At 39.6% G+C, this 26,201-nt stretch overlaps 1 protein-coding gene across 3 annotated transcripts in view; it reads left to right on the top strand.

Moving 5' to 3' along the window:
- The window catches only part of CBFB (core-binding factor subunit beta), a 44,500-nt gene extending 18,299 nt beyond the window's left edge, over window positions 1-26,201 (top strand). The window contains exons 4-6 of one of the 3 annotated variants that reach the window (XM_062586259.1): window positions 6,087-6,203; window positions 10,618-10,744; window positions 23,934-26,201. In XM_062586259.1, coding sequence (XP_062442243.1) covers window positions 6,087-6,203; window positions 10,618-10,744; window positions 23,934-23,956 — 267 coding nt within the window. In that variant the 3' untranslated portion in view covers window positions 23,957-26,201. The remainder of the gene's footprint in view (window positions 1-6,086; window positions 6,204-10,617; window positions 10,745-23,933) is intronic. The other 2 variants (XM_062586258.1, XM_062586260.1) reach the window with 2 other exon arrangements.

Here is a 26,201-nt window from a genome sequence, read left to right on the forward strand (position 1 = left end):
ATGGGTTTTTGAGCTCTTAACTTCTAATGAATCATTACAAACTGTTAAGTCTATTGGTCTAAGATTAAAAATGCCATCTATGTTTCTAATTGTTGGAAAAATCCAACATGTACAGCACTCAGTTGTTGACGCAGGAGTCCTTTTGTTTCATAAATATCAGTCTGTATCAATTCTATTGACTTTCTAAATGGAATTTTTTTCTTTATCTCTGACTTTTTTTCATTATTTCTTTTAAAATACAAGTGATCAATATCTAGAAGTATAGCTGGAAGCCTTGTCGTCATCAGCTTTTACTGTAACTGTAATTATTAGCTAATATAGATACTGTTACACTTGTTACTATTCTGTTTTTTCCCCAGATCATATAGAGATAGATAGAAAATCATATATATTTTTTTCTGCCTGCTCATTGCCCTGTGTGCCTTCTTTCTGAAACATGGGCTAGCAAGCGCAGTCTGAGTTAAGATGTGCAAGTGAGAGTCCCGGTGTTGAGGATATTAACGGGGTGGAGGGGGCAGGGGTGGCTTCACTTTATACTTCACAGCAGTTGTGCCAAATTTGTACAGCAAGACCGCAGCATTTTATTTATGAAGATGCATATGTGTGCCCAGAAGATTTCTGTTAGAGATGAAGGTGTAATTACCTATTTCAATGTTTTGAATAGATATTCTCCTTCTCCTTGGCCGTGCATGCAGATCGTGTTATGAGAAGCTGAAGTGGTGAGACTAGCCTTGAAAATCTTTCTTGGAGTAAATGTTTACAGCTGTCTCTCTCTTAGTGGTCACTGCTTCATATATGAAGTCATTGGGGAGACTGGTTAAATATTTAAAGTTGGGTATGATTCAGGGGTCCGTGGGATCCAACTGGAACATAATTATTCCGATCAGCCCAGAGCCAGGGAACTTGTGTGAACACTTATGAACGGGCAGATGTGTGGTGAGGCGGAGGGTGAGTCAGGACCGCGAGAATGCGGGTGCTGGGAAGAGGAGCGCGGACCGGAGAGGGCCAGCCCGCTTGGCTGGGGACCCGCGTTTCCTGGCGGGGAGGCGCCTGTCCCTCTCGGCGCTGGCTGTTGCTGGTGTGCTGATTCATCAGCGGTGGGTGGTGAGAACTGTGTGTAATCTCTGGGGGAGGAAATGGCTTGGTTGCTTTAGAGAGAGAGAGCGCATTTTCTGTAACTGCAGGATGTGTGGATGGAGCGCACAGATAGCATATCTATAGGACATCAATTAAATACCCTGGTATAGTGAGATAAGAATTTACTAGAGAACTAAAATAGGATGTGAAACTGAGGTTTTGTCTTGAGCTCAAGTAAAGTAACTTTTAAAGTCATTGAGAATTGCTTTCTCTCTATTTCACATTTCAAAAACCAAACTTGATTTGAATAATGTGAATGAGTGATGTTATATAGAGCCAAGCCTCTGGCTTTTCTTTCTCTCTCCCCCCCACCCTTTATGCAACTAAACTAACTCTCAGTTGCAGGGGATGGTTATTCATTTGAATGCAGATGAAGCAAAATAACATAGATTAGTTGAGAGAGTGCAAATTGGAGTATGAAAAGAAAGGCAAGATACACTATGCACTGAAGGTGCAGCGATCTTTGGGATCAAGCCGGCTGGTAGGTCAGCGAAGCACAAGTACATCGAGCCTAATGGGTTGAGGCAGAACCTCCTTGAGGTTGCCTGTGTCAGAGGTGCTGTTCATCCTCAGTCCAGACGATCTGCCAGGAGGTAAGCATTTGCTATTGTGGCTGATCAGCCAGGGAAGGTATAGTTTGGAGTGAACAGCTTTGGCATAACAGATAAGTTTCTGTTCAGATGGCTGTTACAAATCAGTAAAAATTGCTCTGATATGTAAAGAAAGCTGCTTTATGGCTCAACTCTTCCTTTCTGCTAGGAGCTTTGGGGATGCTGTCGATATATTAAGTCGCTCTGGTGTTTGGCTACGGAAGCCAGTGCACCGAGGCAAACGCCCTCCAAAACCTCCTCTCTTTGATGAAGAGGTGCTAGACAACGGTGTGGCGTTGCTTGTGTGGCTGTATTTTAGTTATTTATTCTGCCCCTTGCCAAGTTGAGCAAGTTCAGAAGTACAATCTGGAAATAGAAAGCAGATTTCAACGTGTGACAGTTTACCCAAGGTCTCAAAACTAACAAACTAATGAGTTTTTGGCTATGTCAATGTGTGGAAAACCAGACTGCAACTGCATGTGTTAATTTAGTATGTCAGTGTATCAGCTAGTTCAGAGAATACTGCTGTCACCTGGTATTTTTCAGGTGAAGTGACAGAGGTTGTGTATTATAGTGTTAAGATGGAATACAAACTCTGTGGCTTGACAAAAAATAGAAGATGAGTGTGATAAAATTGTAGTTTTATTTTGGTTTAATCTTTTTGATGAAGGCTATATATGATAAGCGTTTGAAGTTATTTAGATAATAAAATACAGTATACAGGAAGATGTGAAAACAGCAAGCTGGGACTTCCCATGCATGCGAATGTATTCTCTTCTGTTAACATGAGTATGATAATGGCTAATTTAGTTGCACAACCATCTACTGCCCTGGTTAGGGAAGTTATGTCTTTCAGTGCGTAGGATGGACTCTGCTCTGAAAGAGGTGGCGGTGTGGTATATCTTTAAACTTCATCTTCTGTTATGTGTCCCTGTAGGGTGTTTTAGGTACCATTAAATTCCTGTACAGAATGTGAAATTGGTAATTGCCTGATTTCCAACCCCTCCCTTTTCCTACTGCTCTCAAGTGCTTTTCACCCAAGTGTCTCAAGTTTTACAAGAGTGACTTCCAGATGTTGTTGTAAAAAGCACCAGGAGGGTGGGAGAGGATTTGTAAAATGATGTAAATGCAATTAATCTGGTTTTAGCAACAAAATCTTGAAAAATTTATTCCAACAAAGGTATCTTTAGATGGAAAAACAAATAGCTCTGTACTATTAAGGGGGAATTTGGGGTCTTTATAGAAATAAAGCGGGTTTTTCCTTTGCCTTTTCCTTTCCTTTGCCATTTTACTGTGGCTTTCAGGCAATTTTCAGAATACAGAACTCTGAAAGCTTTTAAGAGAGAACATTATTTTGGATTTTGAGGTGCTCTGATGTCAATCATGTGATTGTAGACAAGAGCAGTAATTTAATAATATTCTGTTAAGTTTGGAAATTGAAAGGGAACCAACATGGCTTTATCTGAAAATAAGGAAATATGTGGTTAAACGGTTTTGGCTACTGCCTTAGGTGGTTTCCATTCTTCCAGAAAGCGGGGGGGGGGGACCAAATTCCTTCCTCTACAATAAAGGATAGAGCACTAGTGTGCTTTATTTTGTGTTTTAATGAGAGAAAAGTGACTGCATAAGTACGTGTGGCTTTCAGTATGAATTACTCCAAATTTGAATGATTATCTGAACTTGAGAACTCTCATAGCTTGTGAAGGAGCTCACCCTTTCAGAAGTGAAAAGTGTTTATCATCTGAATTGTGGTGTTGGTAGAAGCAAAGACCTCCTGAACCCGAAGGGGTAAGGCTTTAAGGGCTCTGATTCTGGAGCAGTGGCAGAGTGCTTTATCTTAAAAGGTCAGGCTCTGTGCCAAGGGTTTGTGAGCTGCTTTATCAGCAGCTCAGCTGTTGGTCAGGGTAGATAGTAGGGAGCAGTAATCACATCATTTCTGTCAACTTGTTTCCCTTTTCTACCCTGACTTCTCGAGACTTTGCATGGCATTTCCCAAACTGCTTGGTTTTCCAGGCGATGCTTAAGGTGCTGCGTTTGCAGTACTGAGCTCTAAGCGATCGCAGCTCAGCTGCCTGCTGAGAAAGCGCACGTGATGCCCTTGCAGCTACCACAACCAAGGCAATTGAACAACCGCTGCAGAAACACATATGTGGCGGCAGAACGTACCTTGGGGGTTGGGGGGAGAACAGGGACCCAAAATCCAAGAAATTTTATTTCTGGAAGGTTTCTTTTTGAAAAGCTAGATTTCATGGTCTTGGGGGAAGTGCTGTAGTGCTTTTTTGTCCCATGTTTTCGTTGTGGGCCAGAAGGGTTGGGGATGCAAAGCGAAAGGTAACCCCTAAATGAAGATCTGCAAAATGCTTGTCTGTTTTTGCAAGAAGTGACTGGTATTAGAGTGAAGACTGTCTTTACAGACCTTCAGTTCGCTTATGCTGCTTTTTTCCTTTCAATTACGCTCTCTTTGTAGAGGAGAATGAGTCTTCTAATGGCCTCTTTAACTATTTTTCACTTCTAAGCTAATTAGATGTGCCAATTTGATTGTATGTACTTCATTAGTTTCTTGTGGGATAAACAAGTGAAGACAATGCTGAAAGAGCAGTGTTGTATTTCATATTTTTGAAATGATTATTCTTATAATGAGGGTGGTGGGAGGTAGTTTCCCGGTATTCTCTGTATTACTCATGCAAGTTCTGACTCTTCTGTTCACAAAGGCTTTTGGTGGGTAGTTTTGCACCCTGCATGGAGTGCTGTCATTGCAGAAGGCATAGATGTGGAGCGATGATTGCATGGTTGTTCTGTGAATGCAAGGACGGCAGTCTTGAATCTGTGCTCTTAGTGCTCCAGGAGACCCTGGAATAGGAAAGGAGATGGGCAGGTGATGAACCTGAAGTAACCTTTATTTCTTGGTTGTTGAAATACTACATATTATATTGATTAAAACTTTCAGAATATGTTGCTTTCAGTGAATTCTGACAAATTGTAAGTCAAGCCCAGAGATCAACATGGAGATTTTCTTTGGCAAATAACATTACAAGTTTCATGTTATTTGTCCTCTTTCTTTTGCTTGTGAATTGCCTTTCATGATAGAGACTTAATCCTACCAGAACAACCTTTGCATAAGGATCTTTCCTTTCTCTGATCCAGTGACCTTAGCTGGGAAGTGCGGAACTGAGCAGGTAGGTGTCACCAGCATGGTTTGAGCTGCCCCATAGCTCTAACTGTGAGTTACAGCTTGCTGATGGTAATTTGCCAGAGGATGAGCTGAGAGCTTTCAGAGGAGGAACTGTCTGTAAATTCCCCGAGCTAGCTGGGGGGTTTCTGAAGACTTGAAAAGACTCAATAGGATTTTCAGAAGTCTTAAGTGGTCTCTAAATCTTACATGAGTGCTGGCTCGTGTGTGGCTGCTTTACCTCTGGCAGCTAAGCACTGACGGACTTTTACTGTATGGGTGGCTTGCAAACCAAATAGGCTAAAATAACAATTGAAAGCTGATTATTCCCATTATTTAGATAATTACTCTGTGTTGTGTTTCTTCATACCGAAGCCAGCAATTGTAAGATGTCAAACTCCTTTAGTATTTTATCTGCTGCTTTTCAAATTTCCTGTATGGAAATCCCTCTCTGGTCTTTAGGAGGGACACTTTCTGCTTTAAATCACTACTGGTTACTGCTGCCTAGGTGTAGGGGGCCCTGAGTTTGTGTGCTGTTTCTCTCATTGCTATTTAAGGCACAGTAGGCTGATGCACTAGGTGGTTTTTGGTGATCCCATGTCAGTTATTTCAACAAGCCTTTTTGAAATGCTAAAATACACAAAGATTTTTGTGATATGCATAATGTATTTTACTAAACTGACTTGTTTTTGTATTTGTGGAGGGCAGAAACCATGACTTGTCTTTTATTGAAGGAACTCCTGTGTTGGGTAAAATACAGCCCTCCTTGGAGAGTAGGAAGGCATGTATTCGTTTAACCATTTAAGTCTCTTGTTAAGCATCTTCGCTAGCTGGCAGCTTACTGCTTTTTGGGACTCGAAGGTAACCTGATGAGGAAAAAAGGTTAATTTAACTGAAAGCAGTAACAGACTTCTAACCAAATTGTGGTGTCTGCCAGTTTATAAAATGAGAACATGGCTTAAATTTATTCCATCCAGTATGGTAGGCAAAAGTTACAGCATTCCCTTGATTAAAATGAGTCCTTGGAAAGGAGGCAGGAGAAGCTGCTAAGCAGAATCTCATGTTACCGACTGGCTTGGATGGCCTTCTAAGAGCGCACACAAAAGCTTCCTGCGTCAGTATTTTCATTGTGCGTGCGTGTGTGTAAATGCTCTCTAATTCATAGCATATGTTCTGTTTTTTCATTTCAGGTGTACTTGAAGGCACCTATGATTCTGAATGGTGTCTGTGTAATCTGGAAAGGCTGGATAGATCTACAGAGACTGGATGGTATGGGGTGCCTGGAATTTGATGAAGAGAGAGCACAGGTAAGGCAGGGCTTAACTGTGCTGCCCATGGCTAGCGTCAGAAACATGTTTGTAAGGAATGTTAGTGCTCTTGCACCCTAGACATTTTGTTCTTCTGGAAGAAAGCATACAGCCAGGTAGCAATCACGTATTCTGCTTTGCTTGTTTCTGCCTTTAGTGCCTCTACTGTTTCTTTTGGGGGTTAGTGCCCCCTTGGCAAATTGCTTCTGGCAGTTGTGCATTGGAACTGATTAAAATAATGGTGTATTTTGTTTCTACTGCGTGCCTCTCATTCTCAGTCCTCCCTTTCTCAGGATTTCCTTCTTAGTTGTTTTGATACTGCAGCCAGTCACTAGCAAACAAGTGAGAACCCACAAAAAGATTCCACCTAAATGCAAACGGCATTCCTATTTTGCAAATGCAGACCTGGAGGGGGGGTATTAATTAATTAGTTTCTGTCCAGGAGTTGAAAATATTCAAATTGTATATACAAATCGTTGCAAGTTTTGTGTTGCCCTTGCCTCTCCCAAATTTAAGAAACCAATTTCCACATTAGTGAGGTCACGTTAACTGGAGTGTTAGTTTGAGCCACAGAACCAAGTTTTTGCTTGAACACCAGTATTTGGAATAGCATTCACTACTTTGTCAGCATTTGAGTGAGCTACGTTCCTGTTGCGGTGGTGTTTTCTCGGAAGAGTGCTGTAAACTCCACTGACTAGAACTCCTTTTGTCTAGTGGCTTACCCGGCATGCTCAAATGTAGACCCATGAGGATTGTGTAAGATAAATCTCCAGATTCTTTGAGTTGATCTATGAATACTGCATTTGAAATGTAACACTTAAGTCATGTGACTTAGGCCCTGCGAGAAGGCTGATTTTGAGTGTGCGCTCGGAAGGATGCACAGTTACTCTTTCCCAAACTGTGATGGGTCCTGTAAAAAAAAAAAAAAAAAAAAAATGGACACCATCCATAAAGGAGGATGGTGAAATGACCTAGATTCAATTTTATTGTGTTAATTTCATTATAAATGGGTTTTTACTACCCCGATGATTTGCATGATCTTGGATTATTTTAATTTCCTGATGTGCATACTCTTAGCTATGTTTAACAATTTTTTTGTCTTAAAGTATTTGTCCACTGAGCAAATACTCAGTGATTTAGTGTATTCTTACGTGGAGTTCAGAGTGCTGAATTAGAAGTATTAAACACAGTGCGGATTTAGAGACATGGTTTTTTTTGTACTCAATTACAGGTGTGTAATCTGTTTTCATTTTTCTGTCAGTATCACTTAATAGGAGGCTATTGGTCATGTTATTCATTACAGTAGGAGTGCCTAGGAGTTAAGTGTCAAAGGCACTATGTACAAGCACAGAAAAGCAGCTGTAACTTAGTGTTGCACTGGGCTTTTTGCATAAAACGTGAGTTAGAAAAAAACAAATTAATGAAAATATTTAAGTTCTATTTGCATATAATGTATCTGTTAGTCTTGGGTCTTTGGGCAATCTTCTGTGTTGTTTGATTTCCTCTTCCTGTGTCAGTTGTTTGCTTCTGTTTCTAAAACACTTTTCATATTGCTAGTGGAAATTGATCTAACTGCTGATTTTTTGGTCTCAAAATAAATTGCTAGCAGAATGGGTTCAAGTGATTTGACTCATGCTAAGCAGTATATTTATTGCCTCTGCCACTCAGGGTATCTTATAATATGAAGCCCTGCCGGCTGTCTCTTCACCATGCACCTTTCCCCTACCCCCTCCTCCAATTTGCTGGAAAGCTTGCTTTATAAAAGTCTAATAGTCTTTGTATTCTCTTGTGTTTTCATGTCTCTTACTGCTCCCTCTTGCTGGGATCAGATTAAATTGTTCTTTGCTGCCACTGTTTGAAATGCTACTGTCCTCTACCAGGTCAGAAATATCTTCAGGAGGAATGCCACAAGCCTTTTTCTTTTTTTTTTTTCTTTTTTTCTTTTTCTTTTTTTTTTTTTTTCCCCAAAGACTACCATGGTAATAAAGTACTTTAACTGTAACTTTGAGGCTGCTGTTTTTTCTGTTCAGTTCACAGCATGCTAATACCTTGTTACGAGGCAGCCTTGCCTTTTTGTCTTGGAGGCCCCGATTCCACTGCTCGTTCAGACTTCGGTGGGCTAACCGACGGGCACAAAGCTCTGTGCACGTCCTTGACCGCCTTCCCCATCTGGGGCTGAAATACCCCGAATTCGGTGCTCGGCTTGTGTCTCATTAAGCTCACATCTGTTCCTGTCTCCAGTACTTACAGATCTCCTCTGTAATAGAGCAGTTCTCGCTGGGTGGATTCTGCAGTTCTAACTTGTTGTTCTCATTAAAGCTTTTCCTGCCAGACTGCTGCGGTGTCGGCTCGAGCCTCAGCTCTGTGTGTGTGTCTGTGTGTGTAAGCCTCAATTTCTTTTCTTTTTTTTTGTTGTTGTTGTTGTTGTTTTGTTCTGTTTTCATGTTGATAAAACTCATGTTTTGCTTATCCTTCTATTTATTAGTAGGCTTATACCGGAAGCACACTTACTGGCTAAAAGTCAGATGGATAAATGGTCGGGTTGAATGTAGTGAAATTCATTAGGCTACATTCAGTAGATTTGGGTGACATTTGGGGGGGAAAGGGGTTATTAAACTCCCAAAGTACAAGATCCTGAGACATGTTGTTTTAATTTCTGTTACAGCACATCCTCAGAAGTAGAGCAGACTTTCTTTTTTAAACTTAATGTAATTTTTTTTTCCTTCTCTCAGACATTAGTAAACAGATTTCAGCTGTCAACATGTGATCATTCTGGATGTTAATGTATTGATTCTTCTCTGATATTCGGATTTAGGTTTTGCTGATTATGGCAATTAAATTCTGGCTGGGGCTATGTATTAGCCTTTTATTACATGACTACTTTAAATGATGGTGAAATGTATATATTTACAACACAATTTTGCTTTACATTTGTTTGAAAAAGATAGGGTGATCATGACATTTTGCGTAGCATCTGTAAATTGGAAGTAAGGCAACTTTCTGTAGTCATCATGGAGAGACAAACTTACCTATTTTATCTCTATCCTCCTGCATTATTAAGAACAAACTTGCTTTTCGCTCCCTGACCTCAGTTGCTGTGAACACGAGCATTAAAAGAGAAAGGGCCAAATCCCACTTTTAAAAATAGTGGATCGTGTCAAAATGTTTTCTTGCTGGCAGCTTTAAACATCGCCCTTCAGCATGGTGTTCCGGGAAGGTGGCTGCGGAGAGGTATTGATTGGCAGGTGTTTGCATTTAGCTGTGCTGGGCCGCAAGGGGCACTCGCTCGCATCGTTTCACGGCGTAGCTTCGGGGTGCAGAACTGTGCCTTGGGCAAAAAAAGCCATCTAACGTGTTCTCAGACTAGAGACGTTTTATCTTGAATTAAAAAATTTATGCGCTTAATCCCTTGGTGTATAAAAATTTAGTTGGGTTCTTGTAATGTTTTTGTCCTCTGTCAAGGTTACACTTTTTATTTTTCTAGGAGGGCTGTCAACTTGAAAATAATGTGTGTGTGTTTATGGGCACCCTAAGCAGAGTTAATGACAATTATAACTGAAGCGTTACAAGGAGAGAGAAGTGATTCAGTTTATTCTTCACTGTTTTATTGTTCTTGTTTAGAACTGGCTGCTCCATTGTGAACACCGTAAAATGTTGGTGGGGAACAGAACTTTGATTTACAACTTTGATTTTTATTTTCTATTGGAAAAATAAAGGGTTTTTTTGTGCTTTCATTAAAATTATTCCTGTGCATAAGCTATTGTATTAAAGAATAGAGCTATAGAAGACCTTTAGGTTTCCTCTGAACTGTGTGTGCACGTGCACGCATTAGTGAAGGAATAACTAGTGCTTTGCATTTTCTAGTGCAACTAAACTTAAATGATACATAACGATTATGAATGTTTCTGCTGATTCACCTTCAACAACTTGAGAAAATGAAGCATTTAATCTATAATTTATATAATACTTTTTCAATGGAAAGGAGAGAATTAATTACTTTTGTATTATGATGTCAATGAACTCTAATCAGATACATCTGTAAATACTGTCTTCAAAGTTACTTTTTATAAAGAGAGTAAAATGCATTGTCTCTTTCATATAACTTTTGAGATTTCCTTTAAATTCCTAACGTTTAGAAAATAAATACTTCTGAAAAGCAGTTTGTACTTAGAAAATGCATCCAAGTAGTGGCTGCGTTGCAGGTTTGGTCACCTCTACTGCAGTAATGAAGGGGAGCAGTAATTCCCTAACCTGTGTTAGCAGCTGCAGGGATAACTAACGCACATGTCGGTGTCCTGGCAGCTGCTGTAGGACAGATTAGCCTGACATTGTCAGGTCTATCGCGTTCAGAAGGAACACAGTCTGGTGGAGGTGAGGGTAGGCTGTTGTGTCACTCTGTCGTCTGCTTTGGTAGCAGGAGGATGCATTGGCACAGCAAGCCTTTGAAGAAGCTCGGAGAAGAACTCGTGAATTCGAGGATAGAGACAGGTCTCATCGGGAGGAAATGGAGGTGAGGGTTTCACAGCTGCTGTCAGTAACTGGTTAGTACTTTCCCAAAACTCTAGCTTGTTTGCAATAACTTGTCTGTCCGTACAATGTTGTGGTGTGCGTGTGTGTGTTTGCAAAATGTATTGTTTTAACACTCTTAAAAGAAATTTCAAGTTTTTGAAGCTTAAGTTAAGAATGCTCTTACATTACCTTTTTTTCCTCTCTGTAGGTGATCTTTTTGTGGATATTAAGGTTTAAGGCTAGATCTTTTGCAGAGCTGCTAGATTAAAAAACAAACAGTTTTGTTTGTTTGTTTTTTTAATAGCAGATAGAGGGCCCTTCTACCCCATACATCTTGGACACTGGAAAGGCTTGGGGAGCTGCTGGCAGATAATTTTGTAGTTGGCTACCTTGTGCTGTGGTAAACACTGTACCAACCGAATCTGTTCGCTGGTAATCTGCTCTGTCCGTTAGGTTTAGTTTTGCTTTCCTCTCACCTTTTTCTCTAGCATTATTCCCTACCTCCATTTTGCTGATCTAGTTCTCCCTTCCTTGTTCTTTGCTGCTTTGGGGCCCCACAGTCTTAAACCCTTTTTCCTTATTGATGAGAGGGGAAATTACTGGGATCAAGGAAAGAGGAGCCAGAAAAGGGAATGAAAAGCAGCTGCTCAGAGATGTCAGAAAGGGGAGAGCTGTAAGAAGACCAGTAGTGCATGGGGAAGAGTTGGCAAGTTGTAGATTGGGCAGAGAATTTTGAGGAAACTGTTTATTTGAATTTCTCTGCCTTAAGATCTTTCTACTTCATCAGATCTGTAGTCTAAACTTTCTGGTAATCAAATGTGACCAATCTGTTCCTGCTGCAGATTTTAGAAAACTTGATCATTGTTGTTGCTACATTCCTTCCCTTCTGCATGCTAACTGATACAGAGATGGTTACACAAATGTTCCTGCCTTCCAGGTGAAAAGGGAAGGCACAGAGCAATAAGAATGAGAGAAAAGGGGGAAAAGTCTCTTAAAACAAGAATAGACATTGTTCCATCTCTAAAACACTGTTAGAGATCACCTACAAAAAGGAAGAAAGGGAAAAATTATTTAAATTGTGTATAAGTGGAATGAAAATGCTACCAAAGGAACTTGAAGTTTATGTAATATAAAAATGCATGAATTTTTTTAATTGTGATAAATTTGTGTGCACTTTATTTTTTAATTTACTGTACAATTTTAATATACGTAACCAACAGTTTTTTGCCTCAACTAGTAGTAGTTCTGTAATTGGTTTTTAAATTTCAGTTTTCTTTTTTGTGTTTTGGGGAAATTTTTCCTGGCTACATATCTGGAATGTTTACAGCTGAGCTTTTGCACTCTGAATCTTAAGACTGCATAAAAACCAGGATCTTTTGGAGGAAGGAGGGCGGGGGAAGGAGCCTTAAAATTCATGCCTAAGGAGGAATCATGTTTTAGAACCATTCATTGTTTGCCTGACTTTCACTTCAGTTGTATTCTAATACAGAATTCAAGCCAAGTCAAATGTGCTTTAATCAGTAAGCACGTAAATACAGTACTCATGATCATATAAACGGAAAGGAATTTGTGACGGAGAGGAATGCACAAATCACTGCTGTGCATTCCCATGTTTCTTGCATTGTGACTTGTATCAAAATTTCCAGTGCTTGCACAGTCAGTCTATGGTTTGTCAGTTATTCCCTTCTGATGATCGCATTGCTGACGGTTACAAGAATGTTAGTCAAACTGTATTACGTACTGCTTGCGTAATTTCAGTAATGGAACTAACGATGCAGTTTGACCTACAGAGACGATATTGGAAGAAGTTCTTGTAGGGTGTTAGAAGAGGTGGGTTCTAAGTGTGCTGAGTGAATTTCTATGTTATGCTACTTACAGTTGGAGTTTCCTACAGCATAACTCTTTTTTTCTGTAGTAAATCTATACCTTTTGCCATTACTGGAAGTTAAAAATCTATCTTCCCTGCTAAGCATGGCGTGGCAGTAAAACTAGAAGCTGGTGGACTTTAACACTGGTGAAATCCTGTTCAAAGTTTGTTACAGGAATTGCAACGCTGTAAAATCAGATTTCAAAGTGATATTGTAGCTGAAATGCCTTTAATAGAGACCAGATTCTGGTTCAGTGGGGGAGAGAAGGGAAGGGGAATCTTATAATATTCCACCCACTCCTACCCAGAGCAGAGGCGCCAGCTCTTTGGAAACATTCATCCATCCAAAGCCTGGCAGCATATGAAAATGATCAGAGGTTCGATTATTTATACAGCTTTCTCTGTAGAAAAGATTCCCTATTTGAAGTCCCTGTGCAGACATTCAAAACACAGTGGTATGTTCTTGCCAAAGAGTGATCCCAAAGTAGTTTGTTGAAAAGATGAAGTGGTTTGTGTTATGTTTTTGATAGTTAGATGTTAGAATGGTAACTCTTTGAAGGGGAGGAAAACAGCAATTTAGGAATAATTATCTACTATTTTAATTTTCATTGTTAATCCTCCTTTTAAAAAGAGGAAAGAAAAGCATTGTCAGATTTGTTTGCCAACCTTGCGTTACATACTAAGCTTCCTATTCACAGCATCAGTACCATAACAGACTTTTATTTTAGTGAACACATCTTTTGAATCTGAGATCAGAGTCAGCAGTGGTTTTGATAGATTGTGCCTGAATTTCCATAAATGACCTTTTTTTTTTTTTTCTGTAATTACAGCACTCAGCTAGTGTGAATAGGATGGTACACTTTCAGGTGCAAATGGATTTACGAGTTTTAATTGTTTTTAAGTGCCTCTGAGTTGAAGTGTGTTCTGTTATATTTTAACATAGTTTCAGTTTTGAATTTGAGATGCTTCTGTTTTTTGTCAGCTTAGGTAGATCAGTCAAATCTGTGCAAATCTTGCCTCACTGCATTCAGAATTCCTCTATCTTAAAGATGCTTTTGAAGCTGGTGAGTGCTTTAAATTAATGCCTTCAAAATTAGTATTGTGTATTCACGTTTACAGAAACATTGGAATGTTGTGACAGTAAATATTTAATGATACACATGGAGAAAGACCTTATCCCTAAGGCTTGCTGTAAAAATAAATTGTACAAATTTTCATTTAGGAGCATTGGGCTGCTTAGCAAACTTGCACTGTTTAATGAGCTCATACTCGCTTAAAACAGTTCTGTCTTTCCATAAGTGAGTGCCAAACCATGGCAGACTGGGTCCAAGGTCATTACTTTACTGCTATATTCTGGATCTGATATGATTGAACCAGGCATATGAACTTGAAATATTTGTGCTTTGTTTCCTCTTGCCAAAATGGTAGAAGGAGAATGAGGAGATTGAAGAGCTGCTGGTGAGATGCATAGTTTTTTGTTATGTCTTTATCCCTACAATTTTTGCAATTAGTATTAGGAGCATAAATGAAATTCTTTTTGCATCATTTTTTTTTCTGTTTTTCTTCTCTAATGGTTTCGGTATGAATGACCAGCGTGCAGTGTTAGGATAAGAAGTGTTCTGCAGAAATTACTGTGAGGTTGCTGTCTGGTGGAAGACTCAAGAATGTGTCTAAAAAAATCTTTGTTTTTTATTCAGTATTCTGTCCTTAGTAATGTGATGGAAAGTGCATTATGCAGTCCAGAACAACTAGGATTCGCAGGCCTCTCGTTAGTGAAATCGGAATATGCTGGAAGTAGCAGCCTGCGTTCGGTCCAGAAAAGCAGCCCGCAGGTGCCTCCTGCCAGCCGTTCGCTGGCACGGAGGGTGCAAAGCAGTGGCCTTTCAGCAAGGGAATGAAGGAAGAGAAGAGGAAATCTTGTGTTGCTATTTCATCATGTCTGCAGAGTTGTTTCCATTTTCGAGTTAGTCTGCCTATGCAAAACAAACCTTCACAAAAGCAACCTATTTGAGAGCTGAGTTTTGTGCTTGTCTGTTACTCTTGAGCTAAAGATGCTCTACTGATTGCTTTACTTGCTTGGTTTTGTGCTTGATTTTTCCAGTGCAGTTTGTTCAATGAAGCGTTTTTGAAATTTAATATTCTATTTTGTGTTCGCTTCCCGTATTACTGCAGTGCTCTTTACTTGCAGCATTGCTAAAATAAAGAAGCAAAGTGGTTTGCTCTTCCCTGAAACAGTCTAGTCTAGCAATCTTGTCTGTTTGCGGTCTTGTGCTAAATATAAAGTGCATTAATGGGTAAGCAGAGCCATTTTAGGAAACTGCATGAAATTCCCAATTTTAAAGCTTCACATTTCTCTGAAAAAGTTCACTTTTGAAACTTTTTGTTGCTCTTTCCACTAAAAATTCCCTACAATAAAAAGCACCAAAAATACAAGGGAAAAAAGTATAAAAGTTGCTGGAATAAAAATTTACCTAAATCTTAAATAATCAGTTCTGCCCTCTATTTTCTACACATTCTGTGTACAACTGTTTGAGAATTGAGTTGAATTGGAAAATAAGCATTTCATTTTGCTCAAAGCTGTGGACTCCTAGAAGTTAAAGAAATGCAAACAGTTCACCAGGAATATGAAATCAAGTAACAGGACTAGTTTTCTTATTCTCCTCAATCTTCCAGGCAGAAGAGTTACTCTTTTTTTTTTTTTTTTTTTTTTCCTTATTTAAAGAAACAGAAAATTAAGTTGAAACTACCATCGTAAGCAGATACTCTAACCAATTATATATTTATTTTGGTTAAATACAACTTGCTTCAGAAGAAAATACAATATTCCAATAAGCTTTTTTCTTTTTTCTTCCTTTCCATTTGTAAGTATTTTGAGTTGCTTTCTCAAAAGCTGTTCTGGAACAAACTTCATTACTACTTTTTAATGACATGTATTCTCCAAACCTACAATGATTTAAAAAAAAAAAGTATGAAGCTTAATAAAGCTTTCTGGATGTGGGGAGGAGAAAACCAGTTTTTAGTTTCCCTTTATGCAGAGAATAGTGGAGGCTTGGTACATGCCCGTGTTTAGGTATAGCATAAGTTTGTTTATATTTTAGATATATACCTATTTTTTTTGAAAAAAAAATACTAAACTGTGTATGTATATATTGCCTTAAAAGATTTTGTGCTACGAGCATAGTACAAGTAGGACCAGTAAAGTTAGCACTAGATTGTTTTGCAAGAACTTCTAAATAGCCAGTATTTGGGTAAAAGAGCTATGAATGCATATATCAGAAAAAACAATTTGTGCTGTACAGAATCAATGCTGAATATAGTACAGAGAGGATCAATTTTGCAAATCAGAGAATACTGTAATATAAGCATCTTCTTTCAGTCAATGAAGGTTAGGAAGGGGCTGAGCAACAGAGGAATACTGTCTGGAGGCAATCAATGTTAATTATAAATTTATAACCTCTGTACCAACCTTCAAGCAATTCTTTCTAAAATGGTGCCTTACAAGCTTTTACCCCTGGAAAAAAAGTGTTCATGCAGAAGTGGAAATTTAACTAATATGTACTATAAACTTAAAAGCTTGCTGCATTCCCATGCTTTTCTTTCTAGCTTGCCCTTACTTTAATCCCGTTGATCCCTGTCTGTAGCTTCATGATACACTTTAAGCGAAGATGCAGACGCTGCGACGACTCGGGGCAGCAGCGTGTCGGGAATTCACGGCCAGGGTGTGCCTGCTTGGCCTGGCCGCGCTGCGCAGCTCCCTGGTAGCCGGTGGGGAGAAGCAGCTCAGCGCACGGAGCCCTCTTCGGTGCGGAGGTCCCTGTTCCTAGGGAGTCGTTTGGATGCTGAAGTGGAGGCTGCGAGGGAGGCTCTCTGCAAACCTGGCAGACCTGGGAGCGTACCGGCTGCTCCCGCAGGCTAGCCGCGGCGCGAGATGCCCTGGTACAGATTGTCACTGTTAGCGTCTGTGACTGGCGCTGCTTTGCCGACCTTAGTTCTGAGGAGGCCGCGTTTCCCCTCTTCTTCCCTTGAACATTGTATAACGCACGGTAATTGAAATGGAGGCGTGGACAGAATTCTGACCGTGTTCAAATATCTGCAGGAGGAGTTCTTATTAATCAGGGATTTGGAGAAGAGCCTTCCTATTCGTTGCTTCGTGCTGGTCTGCCTAGGTTAGCAAGACAGATAATTCATTAAAAAAAGAAAAAGAAAGAAAAAACAAGGTTGTCCTCACTTAAGTACTTAACTGCTCATTTTCTTTGAGTACTGCGTGCTCTTTTTAAATAAAATCATCTGCAATATGTTCTCAAGTTCAAGGGTTTTGTTGTTACTTTGTTTTTAAATTATTTTCAGTAGGTTGGCAGTCATTCTAAGAGAATCCAAATGTTGACTGTTTAGTTTTTCATAACATAGCCTGATTTTTTTCACTTATTTAGTAAATTATAGATGACAGATGCAAAGGCACATAATGCATCTCTTTTTCAGCAGTATGCAACTGCCAGAATGCAATAAAAGAATTGCAGCAGAGTTGTCCGTGAAAAGATATTATTTTGGCTACTCTTTGTGACAGACCTTCTCCAAATTCTGTCCTCCTCGATTCCCTCTCTTTCACTAGCATCCCAAGTGCATAAACAGGGCAGATTGTTTTTCTGATTTTACTGCCTTGTGTTCAGAGGTCCCAATTCTGTGTGCTTATTTTGAGTGATTCTTGTAAAGGGAGGGTCATCTTCATGCCGACCATGTTCATCGTTCATAGATTTAGCTCCAGCTTCCTCAGTTCTCTCAGAGCTATCAACATTAAGTGATGCTTTGGGACAGTGTTATGTTTTTCTGATGAACTCATATGGTGAAGGGAGTTTTTGTCAGGTATGTGCCCAAATCCATGCCCAACAGATGGAAGAATTTCTGTGCTTAGGGATCCATCCCATAAGGTCTGGTGTGTTGAGTTAGAGGCACTTATGTTTGACAAGTTGTATCTTCAAAGACAGTTTAAGAAAACGATACTGGTACTGTTGAAGATGTGCCAAAGTGCAGCATGGGTCAGGGTTGAGTGGGAAGAGGAGGAGGAGGGTGGTGTCCAGCTGTCCTGGCCGCGGGAGGGAAGCGCTTGTGTGCCTTCTTCCTCAGCTGCCGTTATTCTTGGAACTGCTTTTACCTAAGTGCCCCAGTAACAGATGGAAATGCTCCAATAACGATCCTTGTCCAAACGAGTCACAATTTCTCATTAACAATTCAATAACTTCAAGCTCATTTATTAAGAAGAAAATTAACAAACTACAGCTATTAAGTCATACTCCAGTATGACTTATAGCCCAAACCAGTTAGCCTGTGTTTGGGCTTGGAGAAGGCTCAGGTTGGAGGAAGGTTGAAGTGACCATAGGTGTAGGAGTACTGCAGTGGATAACCTTTGGTTTTGTTTGCCTTCAAGTCCGGGGTGATTTCGTTACAAACTTTCCTGTTCTTTGTTAGTATGTTATTCAACCTGTGGTGTCAGTAGACCAGTTCAGTGGGAATAAATGTAGAATAGCATTTTACAGGAGGCTTTGAAATGCTTTTTGCCAAATACGTTCCTGCAATTCTTTCAGTCAATCATCATACCATCTCCGAGTTTAGAGGTTTTAAATGGCTTGTGGCCAGTTATAATTCCTTCCGTATTGCAGAAGATTTGCGTGGCTTCATGTGCTGAAAGCCGAGTGCAGAGTATTTTTGGGTATTAACTCGATGCGTATCCATTGCATTAACCATTCAATTTCAGGATATTTGGAAGGAAACTGTTTGTGTTGATTAAAACACATTCAGTTTTAGGAACGTTACCAGCATGGTGGGATCTGTGTACTATTAGCAAGTTTTTCTCACGACCCAGTACTTGTGCCAACAGACTTCCTGCTGCATCACTTTGAAAACTCCAGGTTTGACATCAAGGGAATGATTTAGCAGCTCAGACAACTGTATTTGAGTTTAGAGCCTTTCACTGAGTAGCAGCTGCATAACATTCAACATATTCCTTCTTCAAATTTAAACCCAGCATTTTACTGAAAAATGAAATATGCTGAGGTAAGATGAATAACCGCTGTTTTCTCGTGACTCATTATGCATGACTCATGGCAGAATGTTCCATTTCCCAATTGAGAAAGATAGATGCATCTTTTTGAATCAAAGCAAGGCTCCTTTATCTTTGCAAAGCTGGGCTCATTACTCACTAAGAGTAATTCTGATGCTTCTGCATGGCTTCATAGTCATAAGATCTGCATTTCAGAAATTACAGCAAATGCTGCAATTCAGAGGATTGATTAGCTGTGCTGAGGGTATGGGAACCAAAGCGGAGAATACTGGAAATTGCCATCTTTACATCTGTAAAGGGGAACTTTTAACTTGTAGTATATTGGGAGGAGAACTTTCAGATAACACTATATGGGTTCTTCTGCAAGTGAACATTCAGAATCTTGAGGCATTTTTTAATGAAAGTTGTATTTTTGCCCTTTGTCAGCAGCCAAAAATATCACCTGCTTCCTGATACTCTGCAGTACACTTGCTTTCTGCGTATGAGGTGATTTCTCCTGTTCCTCATTTCAGAAATGGCCATGTTTCAGCACTGGAGCGTTTTTAGTGTTATATAGAGCTGTAAAATGTTTTCAACGTGTAAAGCGCAATAGCAGTCATTGCATACTGTGCTCGTGTGCTCTGGCAGGATACTGACTGACAGAATATGGATGTTTCACACGTATGTGTTCTTACGTAGTAGTATAGTACAAATAAAGAAGAGCTACTAAGCAAGGCTGAGCTGTCACTCCGCCATTTAGAAGTTCCACGTGTAAATCCCCCTTACTGAAATGCAAAATTGCACCTTTATCCGCATATACTAGTAAGATATTGTAATGATGGCTTTCAGTGCATTTGAGGGTAATTTGTCATGCCTTTTGCATATCCCTTGAAAGGGCAAATCTGGTAGTTGTTCAGTAGTGGCTTCTGCAAACCCTGCGAGTCGCAGTGATGTCATAAATCATGCGAATTCTTTCATATGTTCTGAAAGAAAAGGCCACTTTCGGAAAACTGTAAATGCAACCATATGTTCCTTGTGCGTTGGAGTCCTCGTTGGAATTTGACAATAAAATTGCTGTGCGTATAATTTGGGTTCTGAAGAGGAAACTGCTGCTTTTAAAGCAGAAGTACAGTAGCATTAACATGCTATTTTTTCTAGTAAGTATGAAAAAAGTGTATTGAGTACAGAACTAGTAACAAAATAGATCAGTGTAAATAGGATTTTGGTAACTCTTTAAGATAATGCGTGCCTTTGTTTCTCCCTAAAAGAAAAGGGAGACAGTTAAAGACAAAACGTCATTATAGTCTTGGACAATAGCAGAAATGTGTGCAAAGAGGAACTGTTTTCCTTCTGTTAATTTTAGTACAAGTCTTAAAATTGTCTGGAAGTATGAATTTAGGCTTGCAGGACAGCCATTTTGTATTAGGCAAAGCTTTACATCCTGGTTTACTTTCTTGTTGAAGAAAAAATTAAGCATGACTTTCACTCATTAACCTTTCCACGGTTATATTGATGGTCAAAAAGTTGTTTCGGTGGCTGGAAGGAATATGCCTTTTAGCATTTAAAATCTTTAGCACTGCATGTGATGAGACCTATTTATTTTAATGTGATTCCTCAGATTACTGAAAAATTGGGGGGTTTGTGCATCAACAGTTATGCTGCCTGGCAGTTTCTGTTTTCCTGCATGTAGGAGAAACATACTTTCCTTTAGTCTGAGTATGATCAGTGTAGATAGAGCAAGAGGTCTTTCCCCGAAGTCTAAACTCTAGCTGACTATACTATTAAATACATAAATGTCCTGGATAGCAAATGTGATATTTAAAACATGTGATTCTGAGCAATAACGGCAACATGACCCTAAAGAAATGTGCAGGAGGAAACAACCTTCCTGAAAACATGCTGATTACTAGAGGGATTTATTGAATGAACTATGAGAATGGGGTTATTTACAGGAAAAGAAAGCATGACTTTAAATCATCATTTAAAGAGGAGACGGAGGCAAAACTCCTCCTCCTTATGGGAGAAGCTCACCAATTGCATTTCCAAGCAGAGCAAAATGAGCCAGGCAAAAAGAATAGTAGATAAGGAAACGTGCAGAGAAAGAAGAGTCCAAACTGGAGAAAATGACACTGGCAGCTTGTGGTGGAGGGTTTGGGAGTTGACAGCGTTTGGCTTATTTGCAGCTTAGTGTGGGACAAAGCACGCAGCATGGTATGACCTGGGGTAACTTCAGTTGTGGTGGGAAGACCTCGCTGTCAGTAAATGACTCAGAAGCACCACAGGAACATCTCTGAGCAGCAGTCGCGTCACTCTTGGCCACGATTTAGTTGAAATACTTGTATTATCCAGTGCTGTTGTGTAAACTTGATACATACCTGAACTGCATGTTTTCCCTGCTGCAGCTGCCTGCGTTAGGCCTGTTTCTGCCTCTCTCAACGACGTGTGAAAAGGCTGCGCAAGGAAGTAGCACTTGTTTTGTGCGCTTTTTGGGAGAGTTTGTTTGTTCTAGCACTGAAGGTGGCAGGTTATTTCAGCTGGTGAAGCTAATGGGGCTCTACTGAATAGCGCTTGTGTGGTGATGACTTCCACCAGCTGAGAATGCGGCCCCTGATGCTATTTGGAGTGGGTTGGTAGTTACAGGGCAAAGTGCCAGCTAGACACTCTGCAAACATAAAAATATCAAGATACTAGCATGGCTTAAAAAATGGCTGGCATGTCTCAAATGTTCCCAGAGTAGTAGGAGTGCTTTGAAATTTAAGTGCATGAATGGTTTTTAAAGTATTTAGTTGCAGCATTTGCAGTGTATTAGTTTTAACATGTGCTACTTGAAAACTGAGAAAAATGTAGATGATCCTCACTGGGGGGGAGGGGGGGAATGTCAGAAGAGATAAAATGCGTTTTGTCTCCCCTTTTCTCAAGTCGGTTGTAGCTGTTACTACCTTTGTCATCCTCGTACAGGAAGTCATTAATATCTCCATGATTTCAGTTTGGCAGACAGAAATCAAGCCTTTTTAGGACAATTTCCCTGTAACTTTCAGGGAACAAACTCGATTGCTTTGGATGTGTTTTGAAGACCTACCACCCTGTTACCTAGTCCTGAGCTGTGAATGGATGTTGGATGCTTAAGTCAAAGCTCTTTATTCAGATTTGTGGGCAATACAGGCTACTGCTGCCCAGTTTCTGAGAACTTGAGAGTGGCTGGTGTCTGGAGATGCAGTTTAGCGTGGGACAAAGCACGCAGCATGTTGTGACCTGGGGTAACTTCAGTTGTGGTGGGAAGACGTCCTCGCTGTCAGTAAATGACTCAGAAGCACCCCAAGAACGTCTCTGAGCAGCAGTTGCATCGCTCTTGGCCACTTGTAGTCGAAAGAGGGACAAATAATGCAGCAGAAGAGGTGATGGAGGGGAGTATTTGTGTGCACAAAGGTGTTTTCACAACTGGCCAGTTCAACTGAGATTGTTAGTGTTAGAGGAGCAAAAAGAGGCAGAGGGCAGCAGGCAGCCTGGAGAAGTAGAGTATGCAAAGCTGAAGCTGAGCAGTGTGGGAAGGAAGCTAATCGAGTGATTAAAATCGAAGCTGTGATCTATGACCATTGGGCAAAGCGGAAGCTTAGAAGCTTTCTGTGCTTGGTTGGAGGGTGAAGAGGAGAAAACGGGGTTCTGAGACACTGAGGAAGCAAAAGGCAGCAGGCTTTAAAAACAGCCTGCGTGTGTACAGAGGAGAAATACTCAGGCTATGGGTTTGAATCAAGGGGAAGGAGCGTGATGTTCAGTTGCAGAAGTGGCACACAACACTTGTCCGCCCTCATTAAGCTCTGTCTGGCAGGAGACATCTTGGGCTTTCTCTTCAACTGTATTTTTCTGCACACGTTCCTGGTGGATGAAGGCTAAATCTTGCTATCAGCTAATCTATGCTGCCTTAGAAGAAATGCAGCATAGCTGTCGTCTAAAATGTGTGGAGATGTTTAATGTTGCAAGAAGGGGAGAACTTAGTTGCCCTTTAATAATAATAACAATATGCATATTTACCATCTTTTGCTAATTTCTTTTTTAAAAGTAGATGCTTTTGAAATCTTTAACATTTATTGCAGATGAATAGCTTTTTTTCCCTCCTGGAATTCATTTTTAAGCTGGCATATCCATAACATGAAGAATAAACTGTTTCATTCTTAAATAGATCTTGCTCTCCAAGCAAAGCAGGAAAGAATTCAGCGTTGCATTTTTAGAAGCGCACAATAAAACAGTATTACATGCCTAATACAGTGAAGGAGAAGAGAGTGCTCCTTGGTCATATTTCTGGAAGGATGGCTCTTTACTTGCTCAGCAAGAGAATAACAGTGAATCAACAGGCAAGAAACCTGTTTGTCCCAGAGGACAAATCTATATGTTCATTCCTCAGATGGAGATACTAGGTAACAGTCTGTTTTTACTATGACCGACATTGACAGTCCTTAATTTCCTCTTGAAATTGCTGTCAACTCAAGCAGTTTAACAGAGCCATTTATTTTGAAGGCAAACTGACATTATGAATGTTTTCTAATACAGGGACACAATCGTAAGCATCAGAGTGTTCTCAGTTTTGAATTATTGTTAATTATAGAGGTTTGACAAAAAAATGAAATATATGCTGCAGAGAAACTCCAACTTTAAGAAGTGTTTAACTGTTTCAGTCAAAACCTATGGATTAGATTGTATTGGGTAGTTAATGTATAAAAGTAGAAGTCTCTTTGTTCCAAAAGAAAGCTGAATTCAATGTTTGTCACTCAAATATATGGAGGGGGGATTTATGCGGGAACGATGCAACCTACCTTGCCACCTTGCATTGTAGCCTTTCTCCTCAAGATCCTGATCCTGAGAGCGTTCACAAAAACAGTTAACAGAAGGGAATTTCAAAGCAAAAATGTGTTTTGGCGGAAGAGGCACAAAACTGTTGCCTTACTGTTTTTCTCAAAGTCTCTTGTCAATTGATATCGAGTGATACTGAGCAGCATCCCCGCCGCAGGCTGAGTCTGGGGGTGCACACGTGTGTGCCCGTGCTGTCTCTGGGGTCTTTTCCGAGCAGAGAGAGCCTCCAGCCTTGCCGGCCCCGAACGGGATGGCGAGGAGCAGCCAAAGCTCGGCACCCCTCTAGAGATGGGATGGGGTTTGGGGGGAGGGAGGGAAGGGGATGATTTGATGTTAGAAGTGAATGCCTTGGTTCTTGCTTGAAATGTAAATTTTCTGCTTTAAAATTGTCTGTGGTCTTATGCATGTGCTTAATACATTTAACTGATAATTTCTAAATAATTTTTTGGATTCTAAATATGTTTGTTTACTGTAGGCAAGAAGGCAACAAGACCCTAGTCCTGGATCTAACCTAGGAAGTGGCGATGACCTCAAACTACGTTAATCGACAGTAGCAGGCATGCCTTGGGTCTGCACACATACATTGCTTCTACTTGGCAAAGGATAGAATGAAAGACCAGAAACTGTGATAACTGGGTATACTATGGTCTGTTTCCTGACCTGCGGCAGTCAAAATCACCATGAACTGCCATGGTTTGCACTATGTTTATGTTACGATACCTGCATTTCCCATTTTAAGCATGTAGCCAGTGGCAATTTGAAATTTTGTTTTTCTATGCAAACTTACTTTTGTTGGCACTATTTTAGTGAAATGGAAACTTATGCAGCTATGAAACCATTTTTCTCAACTGTAATAAAAATTCACTTAAAAATAGGTCAAGATATTACAGATTAATTTTTTGTTTTGTTTTTGTAAACTGCTGGAAGCCAATGCATTCCAAGCTTTTTTTAATATGGGCTTTTGGAAACTTTGATTGTCCTTATTGTGCTCCTGCTTTACTTTAGATATGTATTCTTAACCTTTCCTTCAGTTTTCTTTTTTCTAAATTTGCAAGACCTTTTGAAAACTGCTGACATTACTTTGCATATTTCCAAGCTAAAACCCAGTGATGCAGAGCTGTTGGAATCAAATTTCAAACCATACAGGTTTGTATGTTATAGTTGCAGTATTCTTTTAACTGCTAACAATTCATTGGTTCCACTTTTTAAATGGTATCTTATATATATAGATATATACACACACAAAGAAGTGTGTGTGTATTCATGCATTCTACCCCAGTATCTATCTTAGATTTTATTCTGTATTAAAGTGAGTTTGGGTGGTTGTTATACCCCTGTATATAGTACTTTACTGAAACTCATAGGAAGTCGCAGGCTGGCTTCTGTTTTATTCAGGGATTTTTTTAAATAGTTCTTAAAAGGGATACTGCAACTCTGATTAGATTTGACAGCATGCTATACTGGGAGCAAAAGTGATCAGCTGCCAAGGTGATATGTATTAAATCATGTTTAAGATAGCTGCTTTAAGTATATTTTATATCTTATGCTTTTTGTAAAGTTGTGCTGAATGGTGAAAAGTTGAGATGAGGTTGTGTGCAGAAAATCTCGTACTGTGCATAGGACACGTCTATTAAAATCTTACGCGAATTAAAACTACATTGCAGTATATATCGCATTTTCTAACAGGGTAAGATTTGGGATGAGCTAATTTGAGTTGTGTTGGGGGGTTTTGGTCAATGGACTTGTTCCGAGTTCTTCATTGTGTCCAATATTCTAAGAAAATAGGTTGGAAACGTGATGTCATTTGGCATTGTCAAAATGCGGTGCTTTCTGTACAGCCTGATTAAAAGTGTCATTTAAATACATTTTAAAAATGATCTAGTTTCAGTATTTTAAGAATGGTTTTTGAAAGCAGAAACTGTGTATGATTAGAACGGTTAAATCTTTATTAAATTAATTCTATAATTAAGATGATTACATTCCTCATTAATGGCAAAACAATTGATGCAAAAGAGGTCTTGCAAAAAATATAAACAAGTGTCAATGTGAAGGAGAATCTTTGTATGTTAATAGTGTGAATATTTAACATTCACTTAATGTCAATAACTGTAAACTGTGAGAAATGTCATCAAATATAAATATTTTGATACTTCAATTTAAATGTGATTCACCTGAAAGATAACCTTTTTCACTCTGGCCACGTATTCTTCTTGCTCTTCTTCCCCCCCCCCCCAGAGAAATAGTTTTTCTAAAGTGTTGCTGCAATGAGTTATTTAAGGGACACGCATGCATACACACGCATCCCTAGCCTTGCATCTTCTCTGCCATCTGTGTATTTTTGATGGAATAGTCTGAAGATTTATTTTAAAAGGTTTTCCTAATGTTTCAGACGGTGGTTTTAAACCATAAGTACACAGGAAATTATGCTATCAAATATTAACATTGCTATCTTTGTGTAAATACTGAACTTTCCCTATCATCATTTAGCATTCTGCTGCTTATGATATCTTAATGCTGGCGTTAAGATCACAAGCCCTTACCCTCTGCTGGTTAGCGCAGACTTTTTAAAGTGCATTTTAAGTTATTGATGCAATTTGATATTTTTCATAATTTCTATTTAAACTGAAGTTGCATCATCTTTCTTGAATTCATCTCCTGTCAGAGTTGCCTTAAGCTACACGATTGCTTTTGCTACTTTGTGTTGTATGTTTAACTTTCGTAATAAACTTCCATGTAGTGAAAA

Source organism: Rhea pennata, chromosome 13, assembly GCF_028389875.1.
Source record: "Rhea pennata isolate bPtePen1 chromosome 13, bPtePen1.pri, whole genome shotgun sequence".
NCBI classification, from domain to species: Eukaryota; Metazoa; Chordata; class Aves; order Rheiformes; family Rheidae; genus Rhea; species Rhea pennata.